Below are 15792 nucleotides of genomic sequence, written 5' to 3'. Positions count from 1 at the left end.
ACAATCTGCAACCAATCGCATTTGTGCAACCTCTGCTTGCACACCTGTATGCCCCAGATTTGCACCCTCATCCATTTGCACACACACTGCTTGTAATCACAAGCTTCCCTTTGCAATCCCATTTGCAATCCCATTTGCACCTCCTGTTCGCCCACCTCCTGTTTACACACCTGTTTGCACACCCCCCCGTTTGCACACGTTGTTTCCCCCCTTTCCATCCCCGTTTGCACTGACCCACTTTGCACACCCCCCCACAACGTTTGCACACCCTTGAACTACATCTCCCAGCAAGCTCCGCGCCGCACCGCCGTCCAATCAGCGCACGGCTTGCTGGCACGTTCCAACATGGCGGTGCCCTGGCGCTGAGTGAGCGGAGCCGGTGGGTGAGGAGCGCTGCGGCCGCGGCCTGCGGGACGGGATGGAACCGGGGCGATGGAGAGCGATTTACCGGCTCTTGTCGCTGCTGCGCCCCCAGGACCGGCAATGAGGCCTCTCTCCGTTCCCACAGAGCTCAGCCATGAAGGTGGTGAACCTGAAGCAGGCCATCCTGCAGGCCTGGAAGGAGCGTTGGAGCGACTACCAATGGGCCATCAACATGAAGCGCTTCTTCCCCCGAGGAGCCACGTGGGACATCCTGAACCTGGCAGGTCCGGGGGGGTCACAGCCTTAATATGGGCCTCAATTGGGACCCCCAGCCTCATAGGTGGGAATGGGCCAGGGCTGGGACCCCCCCCCCCTTATGGTTGTATATAGCCTCAATTGGGACCCCCACCCTTATGGTTGTATATAGCCCAAGGGTAGGACCCCCACCCTTATGGTTGTGTATAGCCCAGGGGTGGGGGCACTGCTCCAGGCCCCCAGTGCTGCTTCCTGCTCCTATTTATAAGCATTTAATTCCCTGGCCCCATTCAAGGCCGTTTGTCAGCAGCCCAGCCGGCTGCTGTACCCTCCTGGTTTAAAGATTTGCCAGCCTTTCTGCCCATTATAGCAACACGCTGCTGGGTTTTGTGTTTTCTTTGTATCCTTCGCAGGGTGAATGTGTTTGCAGGCCCAGGATAAACAAACACAAAGTGCTGCTGGAGCCTCATTTAAAGGGGAAAAGCACCTCTGTGCTTCTGAGCCCGCTCCATGGTGGCCTTTCCCACCTACCAGTATAACTGTTAGCAGGTTCTGGCTTACAACGCTGAGCCTACAGTTGGGTTTCTCCTGGTTGTCTCTTAGTGCATCCACCAAGGAAAGGCTCGCTCTGTTTGGTGAGGACACATCCAGGTCCCTTTGCTGGAGGGTCCTGTGCAGGTGGTGGGCATGTGGGCAGCCGTCATACCCAGAGCAGTTCTCCAAGCCACCCCCCCCAGCTCATCCTCCTCTCAGTTTATCCTCCCCCCAGCTCGTGCCTTTCGGATTTCAACCACAAAGGAGGAAAACCTGGCACGAGCCGCCCAGATCACGGCACTGCCCAGCAAATCGATGCTGACATGCCTGCAGTGGGTGACAGCATGTGGCTGGCTCGTGTTGACGCTCCCTGATTAGATGGGGAGGGGAAGGCTGCCGTCAGCCTTCTGTCCTCGTGCTGAGATGCGTTTGGCCGCGGTCGCAGCCTTCTGCCAGGATCGGAGGTGTCTCCTGCAGACGGCTTCTGCTCCGTGCTGGCTGCGGGGAGCTGCTCTGTCCCTTTTGCATCTGGGTGCCCTGACCTACTTACAGCCCATGCCACAGCCCGGGGCCTGATTTTGGGAGGTGGTTCCTGCACTCTGCTATAGTTCAAATGGTCAATTAAAGGCTTGACTGAGCAGATAGGGCGGGCAGAGCCCCTCCAGCCTCTCTGGCTGGCTGCCATCAGCAGGGAGTGCCAGACGCACAGGAACCATCGTGGCCGAGAGCGGCCGTGTGCCCGCAGCCCAGCCCCAGGTACCAGGGCAGAGATCTGGTGGTGGTGGATGCCTGAACCTCCTGGGCAGGAGGTGGGAGGAAGAGCTTGAAGAGCAGCGGGTGCAGTTTGGAGCCCAGGGCAGAGGTGAATGAACAGGAGGCTGCTGGTAGTGCCTGAATTCTTTGCTACCTTTTGCTGTTGAGGAGCTTTGGGGGTTGGGTTAATGTCAGGGAGGCGTTGTGCAGAGCTGTTGTGCTTGGAACGAGTTGTCTTTGCCATCTTTCCTGTGGGTGAGAGCAGAACCATTGTGTGTCCCCACGCTGTGTGCTGCCTGCCACAGGTCCCTCTCTTTGCTTGCAGAGGCTCTGCTCGAGCAGGCGATGATCGGGCCGTCTCCGAACCCACTCATCTTGTCCTACCTGAAATACGCTATCAGCTCCCAGGTAATGGCTCTCCCCGCACACTGTCTCACATTGCAGTACTGCTGGGTGTCACCTCACGGCCCCAATTAACAAGCAAAGAACCCAAACACCCCAATGTCTGCACCTTGCAGGCGTTGTGCAAGGCTCAGACAGGGTGGGGGGCTCAGCGTGTGCCCAGGGCGGGGTTGTATCTGTAAATAGCCTCTGCTTGCTGCACGCCGAGTGGAAATCCTCGTCCTCCAGGAGCCTCTTTGCAGCCCGGGAGCTCCGTGCTTCCTCACTGCAGCATTTAATGCTGTCTAAAGTTTGTGTGAAACAAATCAGCGGTCACCTAAAAATGTCTGTTTGGATTTGTGCCGGGTCAGCGCCCCGGCTGCGGTGACAGGCAGTGGGGCCATGCCCTGACCTCAGTGCCCCTCAGCCGTGAGCGCTGTGCTCACAGGCAGCACCCATTGCCTCCCTGCTTTTCCAGTGCCATTGTTTTGCTTTTCTGTTCTGTTCGTAGATGGTGTCTTATTCCACGGTGCTGACGGCCATCAGCAAGGTACGGCTCTGACAGCTGCTGGCTGAGGCTTTTCTCTTTACCTGCGATCCGAGTATCCATTTCCCATCGCACGGCTCTCACCAAATATAGGTCAAGTGTAAAATGACATCCTGTGCTGAGTCAGCAGCGGGCAGACAGCGTGGAGCAGGGCGTGAGCCCACTGGGGACAGCCCACCGGCAGCTCCCACTCTGCTCTGGGCATGGTCCTGCGTGCTGCAGGCGTGGAAGCTGCATCCCTGAGTCCTATGGGGCCTGGCAGGCTCCTGCTCTGCCTCCCCCCACACTGCCAGCACCGGGAGCTGCGCTATGAGCACACTGGGGAGCCCCTCGGTAGGGTCAGCCCCACAGTGGGGTGGCAGAGCAAGCACACGGCCGTGCTCGCTGTCACTGCCCATTGTGGTGAGGCTGGTGGAGAAGCGCTGACCTTGACAGCCGTGGTTTCCTCCTTCAGAGCAGCGTGTGCTCAGTGCAGGCCCGCAGGCCAGCTCCGGCTCAGTGGGGTGGCCCCATCTGCTCAGCTGAGCAGGCGGCAGCGGCGCTGCTGCCGTCCCCGTGGCCAGTCGAGCTATCGGTGCTCGCTGCCAGCCCCACCGAGCTGGAGGTGGGGACGTGGGCTGGCATCGAGCCTCTATCGTGTCAGTGCAGCCCATGGGGAGCGGGGGGGCTGCAAATGGAGCTCCAACCCCCACCGCATCTCAGGGAGACTGCTCAGAAATGTGGTCTCAGCCCCATTGCTGTGGCCCCGTTGCTTTCAATGGCAGGACACAACCCAGCTGAGGGACAGCCCTGACCCAGTTCTCGTTCTTCTGACTGCTGGGTGCCCCACAGTTGTTTTTTGGGGCTGCTGGAGCTTGGCAGCCCCTGTTTGAAATCCCTCTTTGTTCTGCTGTAGTTTGACGACTTCTCCCGGGACCTGTGTGTGCAGTCGCTGCTGGAGATCATGGACATGTTCTGCGACCGCCTCAGGTACGATGCAGCCCTTCCACAGCCTGCAGCTCCCCCAGGGCCTGGCACTTGTCCCATCGCGTGGTCCCTGCTCTGGCCATTTCCCATCCCAGCTCTCCTCCTGAGCTGCTTTAGGCTGAGATGTCCGTATGGACAAGGCAGAGCCCAGAACCCCACTGGCTTTGTGGGAGGCTGTGAGGACCCCACCTGTTTTGGGCTATGACCTCCTCCACAATACTTCTGCTCAGCACAGGTTGGTGTAAGCCCCAAAACCTGAAGGTTTCTGCCCCCTTTGCATTTTATTTCTCTTGTGTGGCCTCTGTGGCTTCCCAGGGCCCTGGCTGCCAGTGCTCGTGGTTCTGCCTGCGCTGCCCCAGGCGCTTCATGCAGCTGCCTTGTTTTGCTCCATGCTCTTCCGCTGGTGTCGCAGGACCCAGGGGAGACAATTCAGGCCACAAAAACTTTTATAGAAAGCTGAGAAATCTTCCTGTTAACCCCTGACAGCCTCTGCTGGGAGGCTGCTGCCGAGAGGCAGGCGGTGTGGGTGAATGGGAGGGTAAGCAGGGCTAAAGGTAGCAGCTCTTCAATTACACGGAGCGAAGCAGCAGCAATGAATGTGCATCAGTCGCAGATGTTGACAAGGAGCTGTTGCTGGCCAACTGCGGAGCTGGTGACTTAATCCAGTTCCTGCCTAATCTGATCCTCCGCTTAATTTGATCAAAACTTCTGGCCCTGATGATTTGTGCATCAGGAGGGGAAAGCGTTCACCTCTTGGAACACATTGATCAGTGCTGAGCCTTTCTTAGCAAGATAATTTGATTAGAGGCTTGGAAAGTTTCCCTGTAGTTGAGTGGCCAGAGAGGAGTCTGCACCGGGTACACTTGATTTCCCCTGGCACAGGAGGGATGCTCATAGACTGAGGGCTGCGGCAGAGGAGCCAGGAGCTGAGCGTGCAGGGCTGGGCATGTGGGATGTAGCCTGGTTCCTCGGGCTGCCCCACTGCCGTGCCTTGATCTCTATGGGGGTGTAGCCTTGGCCCATGGTTGTGTTTCTCTCTCCTTGCAGCTGCCATGGCAGGGCAGAGGAGTGCATTGGTTTGTGCCGGGCATTGATGAGTGCCTTGAACTGGCTCCTGCGCTGCGCGGCCTTCTATGCCGAGAAGGTGAAGGAGATGCTGGAGCAGGTGGCAGCAGAGGGGCAGATGAAGATGTGCCTGGAGCGGCTGGAGAAAATGCTGGGCAGCACCAAGAACCGAGCCCTGATCCACATTGCCCAGCTGGAGGAGACGTGTATGTTGCTCCCTGGGCCCAGTGGCCATATTCTGCTCCTGGTTGCTGCTGGCCTCCGAGAGATGTCCTTGCCACCTTCCCTTCCCCCTGCCCAGCTCCTGCCGCATTGTCCCTGTGGCTCCAAGCCCATCCATCTTCCAGCCCTGTTGCTGTAAAAGTCTCCTCCTTGGCTCCATGCCACCCTCTGCCCCCTCCCCTCCACGCTGCCCTTGGAAGGGGAACAGAATTAATGTGAAGGCTGTGGGAGCTGTTCCCGGGTGTGTGGCAGGTCCTGCACTCCACCAGCCTGCCTGGCAAGGCCCTGCACCTCCGCTTGGTCCCCTGGCCAAGAGGCCGTGCCAGGGAGCTGCTGGCTGGCATGCAGATCCTCAGCTTGGGTTTGCAGAGGTGCTTTGACTCCTGCTCGGCAGGGAGCCCCAGACTCAGCAGCCCCTCTGCTTTGCTGTGGGCATTAGAGCCAACCTGCTGGCTTCTCATCCTGTCACTGCCTTGCCCCACTGAACGCCTGCCCTCCCTTCCCAGCCTCCTGGAATGCCGTAGAGCAATCCCTCCTCAAGCTAGAGGAAAGTCTGAATGGCCTCAGCAACTCCGCGCTGCGAAGCCAAGCTGATGACTGCATATCCCTCATCAAGAGGTAGCTGCTGGCGTGGGTTCAGAGGGTTTTCTGTCCATTCCCAGCTCAGACTCCTGTGCTGGCTGTGGGCCGGGGCCATCAAGAATCTCTGAAATAAGGGATGGGTTAGGGACAGCTAATCCAGTGACCTGGTGCTGTTGTCTCTCATCCAGCATCCCCACCATGCTATCAGTTCGCTCTGAGCAGCTGAACAAGACTGGATTCCCCACTGTGCATGCTGTGGTGCTGCTGGAGGGGACCATGAACCTCACAGGAGAGATCCAGCCTCTGGTGGAGCAGCTGATGATGGTGAAGAGGATGCAGGTACAAAAGTGATTTCTTCTCATCCTGCTTGGGTTGACTGGGGGCATTTGGCACTAGGGCCGTACTGCAGCCCTGCGCAAGGAGGGCTGATCTTTGTTTGGGAATATGGACAAAGCCTCGGGTAGTAGCAGGAGCCCATCGGTGGCTTTGCAGGGAGGTCAGGGCTTGGTTGAGAGAGTTGCTTTGTTATTGGGTACTGGAGGGTCCTGTCTGTGTGCCCTGCAGCGCATCCCCTCCCCGCTCTTCATGCTGGAGATCTGGAAGGCGTGTTTTGTGGGCCTCATCGAGTCCCCAGAGGGCACAGAGGAGCTGAAGTGGACAGCATTTACCTTCCTGAAGGTATGCCCTGGCTTCACAATGAGCATAGCACTCTGAGCCCTGCACCCTTCCCTGCATGTCTGGCCCCTGCTGCGTGCCAAAGCCTGGCTGAGCAGTGGGAGAATCACAGAATGGCTTCAATTGGAAGGGTCCTCAAAGATTGTCTCGTTCCAGTTAGTCCTCCTGTCCCACAGTGTTCCCTGCTTATCCTGTCTGGACTATGTTCATGGTGGCTGAGCCCACAGTCAGCCTTCCTGCAACACTCTTTGCTGTCTGGGGCATCTTTTCAGCCCAGTCCCACTTTGTTTTGCTTTCCTAGGAAGTTGTGGGGGAAATTGTGGCCTTTGAAGGATGCCAAAGCAGGCTCTGGGCTGGCACTCCCACAGCTCGGTGGTGGGCAGCCCTGCAGCAGTCTGCCTTGCTTCTTGTCTTTGTGCCAGACAAAAGGGATTTATGTGTAATTTCAGGCCCGACGTGCTCTGGCCTATGCTGGGCTCTGCAGCCGTTGTTCCCTGCCTGGCCATGCCCTGCTGCTCCTCATGATGGTAGAAGGGCTTTGCAGTGGGGAGCTGGGAGGACAGTCCCCAGGGTGCAAAGGCTGCTCCAGAAATCCTTCTGCTGGGCTGGCAGAGCAGCTGCCCCTTGTAGGCAGGTTTTGCTCGAGCTCCTGCTGCCTGTGCTGCTGGGAGGTGCTGACAGCAACACTGGGTCTGCCTCTCGGTCATGTCTTTGTGCCCCATGTCTTTCAGATCCCTCAGGTCCTGGTTGAACTGAAGAACTATCCCCATGGGGATAAGGTGAGTCTCGAGGGCTGTGGTTTGCAGCACTGTGTGTGCAGATGCACTATGCTTGTTGAGATGGTGCCTGGTGCCTGGCCAAAGTGGCTGGGGTGGGAACAGCCTCCCTCTAGTGGGGAGGTGGTGTGGGAGGGATGGGTGGGTTTATGACAGTGGTGCTGCAAGCTGAGCACTCCTTTGTGCGTGGCAGGATTTCACAGAGGACGTGAACTGCGCCTTCGAGTTCCTGCTGAAGCTGACCCCGCTGCTTGACAAAGCAGATCAACGATGCAAGTGAGTGCTCGTGTGCCCAGGACTCAACTGCAGCACCATGAGCCTGTGGCTGCTCTGTGCCCCACTGCCCCCAGCATCTCTGTGGGGAGCTGCAGTAATGGGGCGGCTGTGTGCAAAGCTTTTTGTGCTGTGAAGGGAGGCGCTGATTTCTGATCCGGTTCCTTCTTCCTGAGGCGCTGGCGCTGCCAAATGAGCAAAGCACTGAGTGTCTGACAGCTGATCCGTGTGTTGGTGATGCTTTGTGATGTCTGGAGCTGCTTCTGGCCCTGCATCCCCTTCAGAATGGGGGAGCAGAGATAGACGGGTGGCTCAGGAGTCCTGACTGCTTGAGTCCCGGTCTGCAAATGGTCACATAGCTCTGCTGGTCTGTGGGGGGGAGGCTTTCCCTGGGGCTGATGCTCTGCTCTTTTTCTTCCAGCTGCAACTGCATGAGTCTGCTCCTGCAGGAGTGCAGCAAACAGGGGCTGCTCTCCGAAGCCAACATGACCAACCTGACTGAGAAACGGTACGGCCTTCATGGAGCCCAGCAGGGTTGGGGCACCTTGTCTCACTGCCCTTCTGGCAGGGAGCGTGAGGCAGCTGTGGTGTTGCAGGCTGTCCTGCAGCTGGGACATCCTGGCCTGGAGGGATGAGGCTTTGCTTTTGGGGTGGTGGGGGGCTGAGTCTCAAGGAGGAGAGGGGTAGAGTGACAGAATTCCTACTCAAGAGCCTCTCTTTGTGGATCACCAGCAAAGCAGACAGGGAAGATGCTCCACAGCTGCAGTCGGCAGAGAACGCCAACATCCAGCCAAACCCCAGGCTCATCCTGAGGGCCGAGCCGACTGTCACCAACATCCTGAAGGTGAGTCCCCTCCTGCTGCAGTGCTGGGGAGGCCGATCTCCACCCAAGACCTGGTTTCCAGCATCACTGTGCTGAGATGGAGGAATCACTTTTAGCCTTGTTGCAGTCTCTGCTGTGGAGCCCAGGACTCCCCTCCTCCTTCCCAGGAAGCCAGAGGAGCTGTCAGGCAGCTCAGTGCATTGTCAGTGCCAACAGTCTGAGCCCAGCCCGCTCTGCCCATCCTCCCCTCTGTGCATCTCCCCCATCCCCAGAACCTCCTCCCCCCCGTGTCTCTCTTGCTGCCCTTCTGGTGAAGACATTTTGCTGCTGGTTGTGCTTTCCCAGCATGTTGCAGATTTCCCTTTTGCAGAGCCTGGGATTCCGGGGGTCCCTCCCCTTTCCTCCAAGCCCTGCAGGTCCCTGCAGACAGAGGCCCTGTGGGATGGCTCTGGCAGCTGATCAGTTCTGCTTCTGTGGCTGGAGTTTTACTGCTGCTCTGTAACACGTTTTCCCTGTGACTTCTTTCTTTTTTTCTTTTTCTTTTTGCAGACCATGGATGCAGATCACTCCAAATCCCCCGAGGGCCTGCTGGGGGTCCTGGGTCACATGCTGTCTGGGAAAAGCTTGGACCTGCTACTGGCAGCAGCAGCAGCAACGGGCAAGCTGAAATCCTTTGCTTGGAAGTTCATCAAGTGAGTGTCCACTACGTGCTAGTGGGGCTGGGTGAGCTGGCAGCATCCCTGCTCTCCCCCTTGCTTCTCCCTGAGCCTTTGCTTCCACCACATTCAGGGCTGGATCTGGCTCTGGGGAGAGCTGGGGTCTTGTGGTCTGAGCCCTTCAGCATCCCACCTCCTTTGCTTCTTTGTGAGCAGGGTACAGCATCCAAGTCGAATCTGTTTCAGTTGCATTAGGGCTGAAAGCACCAGCACAGCCCCAGCTCTGAGGCACTGCTGTGTGCATGCCTTTGTTCCCCAGGCACCCATGTCCTGGTTAGAGCACACACACAGCATGCGTGGGGCTGTATGATGCCCCCCTCACATGGCAGGGCCTGGGACAGTGTGAACCACACGAGCCCAGCTGGGAGCCTTGCACTGCATCCAGGCTCTGTGCTGCTGCGGGCAGGGGCAGCTCTGTGCCCATCTCGGGTGGGAGGAGGGCTGCTTTGTCTGATGGTAACGCTTCACTGCAGCTCTCTCTGCCCCCTCTAGGCTGAATGAATTCACCAAGCACATCAGTACGGAAAACTGTAAGTGCGTGCGCATCCGTGCGTGGGGCGGCTCGAGCTGTCCTTCCCCTGCTGCCACATGCTGGGTTAAGCAGGGGTTGGGCCGAGCTGTGCCAGGCATGGCCCGGTGCTGCCAGGGATCTGGGCTCTTGGGGGTCCCTAGTTCTCACCCTTGGCACACGCGTGTCCATCCTGAGCTCCCTTCTCCCCTTCCCAGCCCTTGGGGCCCCTTGGGGCTGGCCCTGCCCCAGCTCCTTCCCTGGAAGGGGTGATGTGTCAGCACACAGCCCGAGATAAGGACTCTGACTGCGTTTACGTGTGATTAAACATGTTGAGTGCTCTGACCTTCCACGGCACTGGGGGAGCCCAGGGTTGAACTGGGGCTGTCAAATAGAGGTCAAAGCCGCTCTGGGAGCTGGGGCAGATGGGGTGAGGGAGGCACTTGGCAACTCCTTTGAAACCCTCATTCACACTCCAACTCTCTGGGCATTAGAAAAGCACCTTGAAGGAGGCAGGGACTCAACCCCTAAGCTGACAGGGCTCCTGCCTGCCTCTCTGGGCCAACTTCCCTGAGATCTGTTTGTTCTTCCCAGCCAAATCCGCCCCGGTTCGGGCCCTTCTCTTTGACATCTCGTTCCTCATGCTGTGCCATGTGGCCCAGACCTACGGCTCGGAGGTAAGCGGCGCTGGGAAGGCAGCCATTGGGTTCTGACCTTGTGAGAGCAGCAGCCCATGTGCTGAAGTCTGCCAGCCTCCTCTAGCGGCCGTGCTGCTGTCACCACTGCCTTGTCACTGTCCCCACTGCCCACAGCTGCCCTTCCAGCAGCACCCTGCTATGGATGACGTGCCCAGTGTGTTTTGCCTGCTGCAAAGTGATGGAGGCAGAGTGGCCACAGCATTCCCAGGGTCTTTTGTTTGTGCCCTTCTTTTCCATGCTGTGTTATTGTCACCTCCTCGCCCTTTCCCTTTCTGATCTCCCAGCACTTTTCCCAGCCTTGCTCCCCCATCACGGTGTAGTTTGGCTCTGGCTGGTTGAGGAGGGCTGGTGGATGTCAGCCCTCCTCTGGCAGATGAGGAACTTGCAGCTCTGCTCAGGAAGAGGCACTTGGGTTAAATGAAAAAAATTTTCCACGTTTCAACATCTGTGCTTGTCAGGAGGTAAAACGATACCGAAACGCTGCAGACGTGGAGAGGGAGTGAAAAACTTGGGTGGGGGGCTGCCCAGGGAGCGGAAAGGGGGAGTCCTGGCTGGCAGCAGCCTGGGGCAGACGTGCCCGGGGCTCCCCAGTGAGGTCTGAGCCCTGAGCGACTTTTCCTGAGCAGCTGCTGCTGAACAGATGTGCATCACTGCTGTCAGAGATAGCGTCCCTCGGGTGCTGCGGGGCTGAAAGGAGGAAGCAGCGTGCGGGATTCCCAGCTTCTGTCCCCCCTGGGAGCCCTCGCAGCTGGCTGCCAGCTGGGCTGCGTGCCCTGTCCCTGCAGAGCTGTGGGGAGCCTGAGAGCAGCTCGGGGGCTGAGTGACCCCATGAGAGAGCAGTGCTGGACCCGGTCGTGAGCTCTGCAGGCAGGGTATGGGGCAGACCCAGAGCCGGTTCCCTTCCAGGTGATCCTGTCAGAGTCGAGGCCGGCAGATGAGGTGCCCTTCTTTGAGACGTGGATGCTGACCTGCATGCCCGAGGAGGGCAAGATCCTCAACCCTGACCATCCCTGCTTCCGCCCTGACTCCACCAAGGTGGAATCCCTCGTCGCCCTCCTCAACAACTCCTCTGAGATGAAGCTGGTGTAAGAGCTCAGCCCAGCCCATATGGCCAGGGAGAATCAGGGAGTGAAGCAGCTCTGAGCGTGTACCTGACCCCCATCTCTCCCCTGACAGGCAGATGAATTGGCACGAGGTGTGTCTGAGCATCTCAGCTGCCATCCTGGAGATCCTCAATGCCTGGGAGAACAGTGTGCTCACCTTCGAGTCCATCCAGGTGGGTCTGTAGAGCAGAATGGGGCCAGGGCTGCACTGTGCCATAAGGAGGGGCTGAATAGTAAGCAAGGCAGGGCCCCCCATCCTCCTGCTGCCCCAGATGCTGCTGTAGCCAATGCAGAGCTCCATGGCTACTTGCATGTGGAACCAACACGGCCTCATTGATGCTGCCCCATGCGTGACTTTGGGCTTTGACGGGGGCCAACCCTATGAGCTGATGCTGGGATGAAGCCTGTGCGCCTGCACGTGTCCACACTCATCCATATCTGCTCTCGTCTCTAGAAAATCACAGACAACATCAAGGGCAAGGTGTGCAGCATGGCAGTGTGTGCCGTGGCCTGGCTGGTCGCCCACGTCCGCATGCTGGGCTTGGATGAGCGTGAGAAATCCCTGCAGATGATCCGGCAATTGGCCACCCCGCTGTATGGAGACAACACGCTGCAGTTCTACAACGAGCGGTGAGCTCCACACCGGCTGTTTCTTGCCCTCCTTTCGCTGCCCACCTCCTTCCTGACCTGTCTCACTCTGCCACAGTGTGGTGATCATGAGCTCCATCCTGGAGCACATGTGTGCGGATGTCCTGCAGCAGACGGCCACGCAGATCAAGTTCCCCTCCACGGGCATGGACACCATCCCATACTGGAACCTGCTCCCCCCCAAGAAGCCCATCAAGGAGGTGCTGACGAGTGTGTTCACCAAGGTGCTGGAGAAGGGCTGGGTCGACAGTCACTCCATCCACATCTTTGACACCCTGCTGCACATGGGAGGCGTCTACTGGTTCTGCAACAACCTGGTCAAGGTACGAGGTGGAGCAGGGAGGTGGGCACCAATTCCAGTCCTGGACTGCTGGGTCAGGCCTGGGCTCTGGTGATGGTCCTGGGTGTGAGGGGTGAGTGGGGAAGGTCCTGCTTTGCCCTTCCCCTCCTCAGCTCTGCCCTGTGCCCTGCAGGAGCTGCTGAAGGAGACACGGAAGGAGCACACGCTGCGAGCTGTGGAGCTGCTCTATGCCATCTTCTGCCTGGACATGCAGCAGCTGACACTGACCCTGCTGGGCCACATCCTGCCCAACCTGCTCACCGACTCCTCCAAGTGGCACACACTTATGGACCCTCCAGGGAAGGCTCTGGCTAAGTAAGGCCCCCAGTTCTCTGGACACCTTGGGGTGGGGAGATCTGCCCCAGGAAAGCCCTGTGGGCTCTCAGCACTGTCCAGGTGGGCTCACACCTCTGCCTTGCTCCATCCCCAGGCTCTCTGTCTGGTGTGCTCTGAGCTCCTATTCCTCCCACAACAAGGGCCAGGCGTCCGCCAGGCAGAAGAAGAGGCACCGAGAGGACATTGAGGTGTGTCTGGCACGGAGCAGGGTTTGGTTGGGAGTGGGATCTGGTTGGAAGGCCGTGGTTTCAGGAGGAGGAGGGGGTCACTGAGGTGGGGTTCCCCACCCAGGTTCACTGAACCATCTGAGGTTTGCTCCCTTGACCCTGGCATGTGGGCTTTTCCCTTTTTCTGGGAAAGGGGGGATCTTAACAAGACGAGCCCAGACTGAGTCACTGAGTGAACCGAGAGCGTAGTTCCAGAGCTGTGCAGAGCCTGGGTGGGCAGCTTTCAGCCCTGGGGAGGGGGCTGGGGTCCCCCACAGAGAGAGGCTGGTGGGGCTGAACTCCCTGTTCCCCCCAGGACTACATCAGCCTGTTCCCGTTGGACGACACGCGGCCCTCCAAGCTCATGCGCCTGCTCAGCTCCAATGAGGAAGACGCCAACATCCTCTCCAGCCCCAGTAAGTGTGTGTGTGTGTAGGGGGGGGATGTTGCTGCTCCTGGGGATGGCGCCGGCCTGCCTCGCTGCTCCCTCCTGGGTGTGAAACGTGCTTTGGCACAAGAACATTTCCTTCCCGAGCTGGCCAAATGCTCCGGGAGGCAGCGGGGGGGGCTCTGCTCCCCTCTGCACTGTTACACCTTTCCAAACCCTTGCACCATTGTCACATGTGCTGCCTGTTGGCTTGGGGCTCAGCAGCAGCATGCGGGCGGTCCCTCGGTGTCAGGGCAAATCTGCAGCAGCACCAAACAATAACGGGCTATTTTGGAAGGACATTGGGCATTCAGATGTGTTTTGCTGAGTTCCTGTGGAGCTTTTGCTCCAGAAGGTCATTGCTGCTGAATACCCTGATGAGAGCGAGTTAGGAAAGGTGGATGAGGTTACACCTTCCCTCAGTGCCATCTAACCCAGTGCCACACACATGGAAGGCTCAGGGAGGTTTTATTTGAGTCGATCTCTGTGGGATCAAAGACCCAACGCCCCCAGCCCAGTAAGGAGGTGACGTCTGTGATGGCTGTGGCTAAATGCTCAAATTCCACCGCTATTAATAATGCATTGAGCAGAGCTGATGAGTCCTCATGGTTGCATCTCCATATCCTTGAGCTGCAGGTTGCAACAGCCCGGGCAGGACATGCTGGGGGGACCCATGGCACCCAGCCCCTGCCCCACGTGTGTCCGGGCTCCCAGCAGTGAGTCAGGGCTCTCCTTGGTCATTCTTGTGTCCTGACTGTCTCCCCCCAACTCCTTTATTTGCCATTTTCCAACCCAACAATAACCTGTGGTTTTTCTTGGTTTCATTCCTGTTGAAATGTGGGCTTTCCCCCTTTGTTTCTCTATCTTTATTTAACTCTTGGTGCAGTTCCACCTCTTTCCAGTCACACTCAGGGCTTTTTTTTTGTTGGGGGGGGCTGTTTGTTGCCATGATGTGGAAATCCTGCTTCCTGCAGCAGCCACACAACTCATGTGATTCCATGAGAAAAGTGGGGGAGGGCTTTCATTCTCAGTGAGCATCCCAACATGGTGCTGCTTTGTGGCTGCAGCTGCGTTCTGCAGGTCAACCCAGCATCCCCAACCCATCAGCTCCCAGCAGCACCGTGGGGTGGGGGCCACACAGATCCCACCCCTCCCCCTTGGCTGCCCACCATCTGCTGCCTGTCCATTGGTCATGCTGTGGCTCTGATAGCTCAGCTCTACTCTGAGAGCAAGCTGTGAGCGCTGCCGTGCAGCTGTGGGACATCTGGGCCATCCTGCCCTGCTGGCAGCACACACAGGATGTGTCCATGCACGAGGCTGAGCTCTGCCTGCTGCTCTCGGTCGTGACATTGCATCCCTCTGCTCTCGTGAGGTGTCAGGGTCGAGTCACCGCTGCCGTGACAGCCCAGCAGGGAGGCACTCATTGCTCAGTGAGTCTCACTCGTGCTCAGCCCTCGGAGATGTCTTTGAGCTTGGTCAGACTTGGAACAAGTGTGCAAGAGCAAAGAGTGCTGACACATCTCTGTCATGCCAGGGCTACGTGTGTGGGTGGGCAGCTGGGGTCAGCCCTGCTGTGCTCCTCTGCTGTGCCCACTGCATGCAGGGCATTGAGTGCTGTGTTATCACCCAGTGCTCTGCTGGAGCCCAGGGGCTCGCTGTGTGTGAGATCTCCAAGCTTCCCCCTCACCCCATCCTGACACATGCTCTTCTCCCCAACAGATCGCTCCATGAGCAGCTCCCTGTCTGCCTCCCAGCTGCACGCTGTCAGCATGAGGGACCCTCTGAACAGAGTGCTGGGTAAGGTGGGCTGCAGCCTGCTGCGGGGGGCTGGCTGTGAGCTGCAGTCTGTCTGCAGGGATACAGATCACCCCAGCCATAGGGGCAGCAGCATCACCCTGCCTACCCTGACAGCTCCTTGTCCCCACAGCAAACCTCTTCCTGCTCATCTCCTCCATCCTGGGCTCCAAGACGGCTGGCACTCACACGCAGTTTGTGCAGTGGTTCATGGAGGAATGTGTGGACTGCCTGGAGCAGGGCAGCCACGGCAGCATCCTGCAGTTCATGCCTTTCACTATGGTGAGTCCTCCCAGCGGCCGGGGACACTTTGGGGATGGGGAGAGCACTGGGGGGGGAGTGCAGAGGAGCTGCTTTGGGTTCTGCCCTTTGCTCTTCGACCCCAGGCATCAGCTCTGTTTCTCTTCTACCAGGTTTCAGAGCTGGTGAAAGTATCCACCATGTCCAGTCCCAAAATCGTCCTGGCCATCACGGATCTGGGTCTGCCCCTGGGCCGCCGCGTCGCTGCCAAAGCCATCGCTGCACTGTGAGTGTGGCTCTGCCACTGCTGAGCAGGATGGAGGTGCCGAGTGGCTGCTGGGGGACCTGCAGGAGTCTGAGAGCCAGACTGGGGCTGGGACCCCCGGAACAATCCCTCCATCACCGTGACTTGATGCCTCCCAGTGTGAGGGCAGAGCTGGCAGCAGCAGGGGCTGCTCCCCTCCATGCCCAGCCCCCAGGACGAGCTCCCGCTGGGCTGTCAGAGACTGATACCACCCCAATGCTTGTTGTTTTTCTAATTCATCCATTCCTTTTGTAGAA

General features: G+C 58.4%; 1 protein-coding gene across 6 annotated transcripts; it reads left to right on the top strand.

Annotated features, from left to right (window-relative positions):
* Window positions 1–335: 335 nt before the first annotated feature.
* On the top strand, window positions 336–15792 carry MED24 (mediator complex subunit 24). Of its 6 annotated transcripts, none has more exons than XM_015885935.3 (26): window positions 336–379; window positions 509–647; window positions 2231–2313; window positions 2798–2836; window positions 3729–3802; window positions 4847–5070; window positions 5593–5704; window positions 5857–6007; window positions 6233–6346; window positions 7075–7122; window positions 7313–7395; window positions 7814–7900; window positions 8125–8236; window positions 8765–8907; window positions 9424–9461; window positions 10034–10116; window positions 11044–11222; window positions 11314–11413; window positions 11695–11870; window positions 11947–12211; window positions 12362–12543; window positions 12659–12752; window positions 13087–13186; window positions 14917–14994; window positions 15125–15273; window positions 15405–15792. In XM_015885935.3, the coding sequence occupies exons 2-26, from the start codon at window positions 518–520 to the stop codon at window positions 15519–15521; spliced, it is 2961 nt and encodes a 986-aa protein (XP_015741421.1). In that variant the 5' UTR covers window positions 336–379; window positions 509–517; the 3' UTR covers window positions 15522–15792. The 6 variants fall into 6 exon arrangements, with proteins under 6 accessions (XP_015741421.1, XP_015741423.2, XP_085388680.1 ...); XM_015885937.3 differs by having other exon boundaries at window positions 509–703; XM_085532554.1 differs by having other exon boundaries at window positions 476–647.

The sequence above is a fragment of the Coturnix japonica genome, unplaced genomic scaffold (genome assembly GCF_054131305.1).
Source record: "Coturnix japonica strain WE unplaced genomic scaffold, WE-NBRP24 Scf049, whole genome shotgun sequence".
Classification (NCBI taxonomy): Eukaryota; Metazoa; Chordata; class Aves; order Galliformes; family Phasianidae; genus Coturnix; species Coturnix japonica.
The sequence above is the reverse complement of the archived record's forward strand: the minus strand, read 5'-3'. Positions and strand labels throughout refer to the sequence as shown.

Bases quoted from the DNA above. Each gene is read 5' to 3' on its own strand.
- MED24 (XM_032440892.2), top strand. From the start codon at position 484: ATGAGGCCTCTCTCCGTTCCCACAGAGCTCAGCCATGAAGGTGGTGAA. The intron at 6,008-6,232 runs GTACAAAAGTGA...TGTGCCCTGCAG, and splicing joins TGATGGTGAAGAGGATGCAG to CGCATCCCCTCCCCGCTCTT. The intron at 11,414-11,694 runs GTGGGTCTGTAG...TCTCGTCTCTAG, and splicing joins TCACCTTCGAGTCCATCCAG to AAAATCACAGACAACATCAA.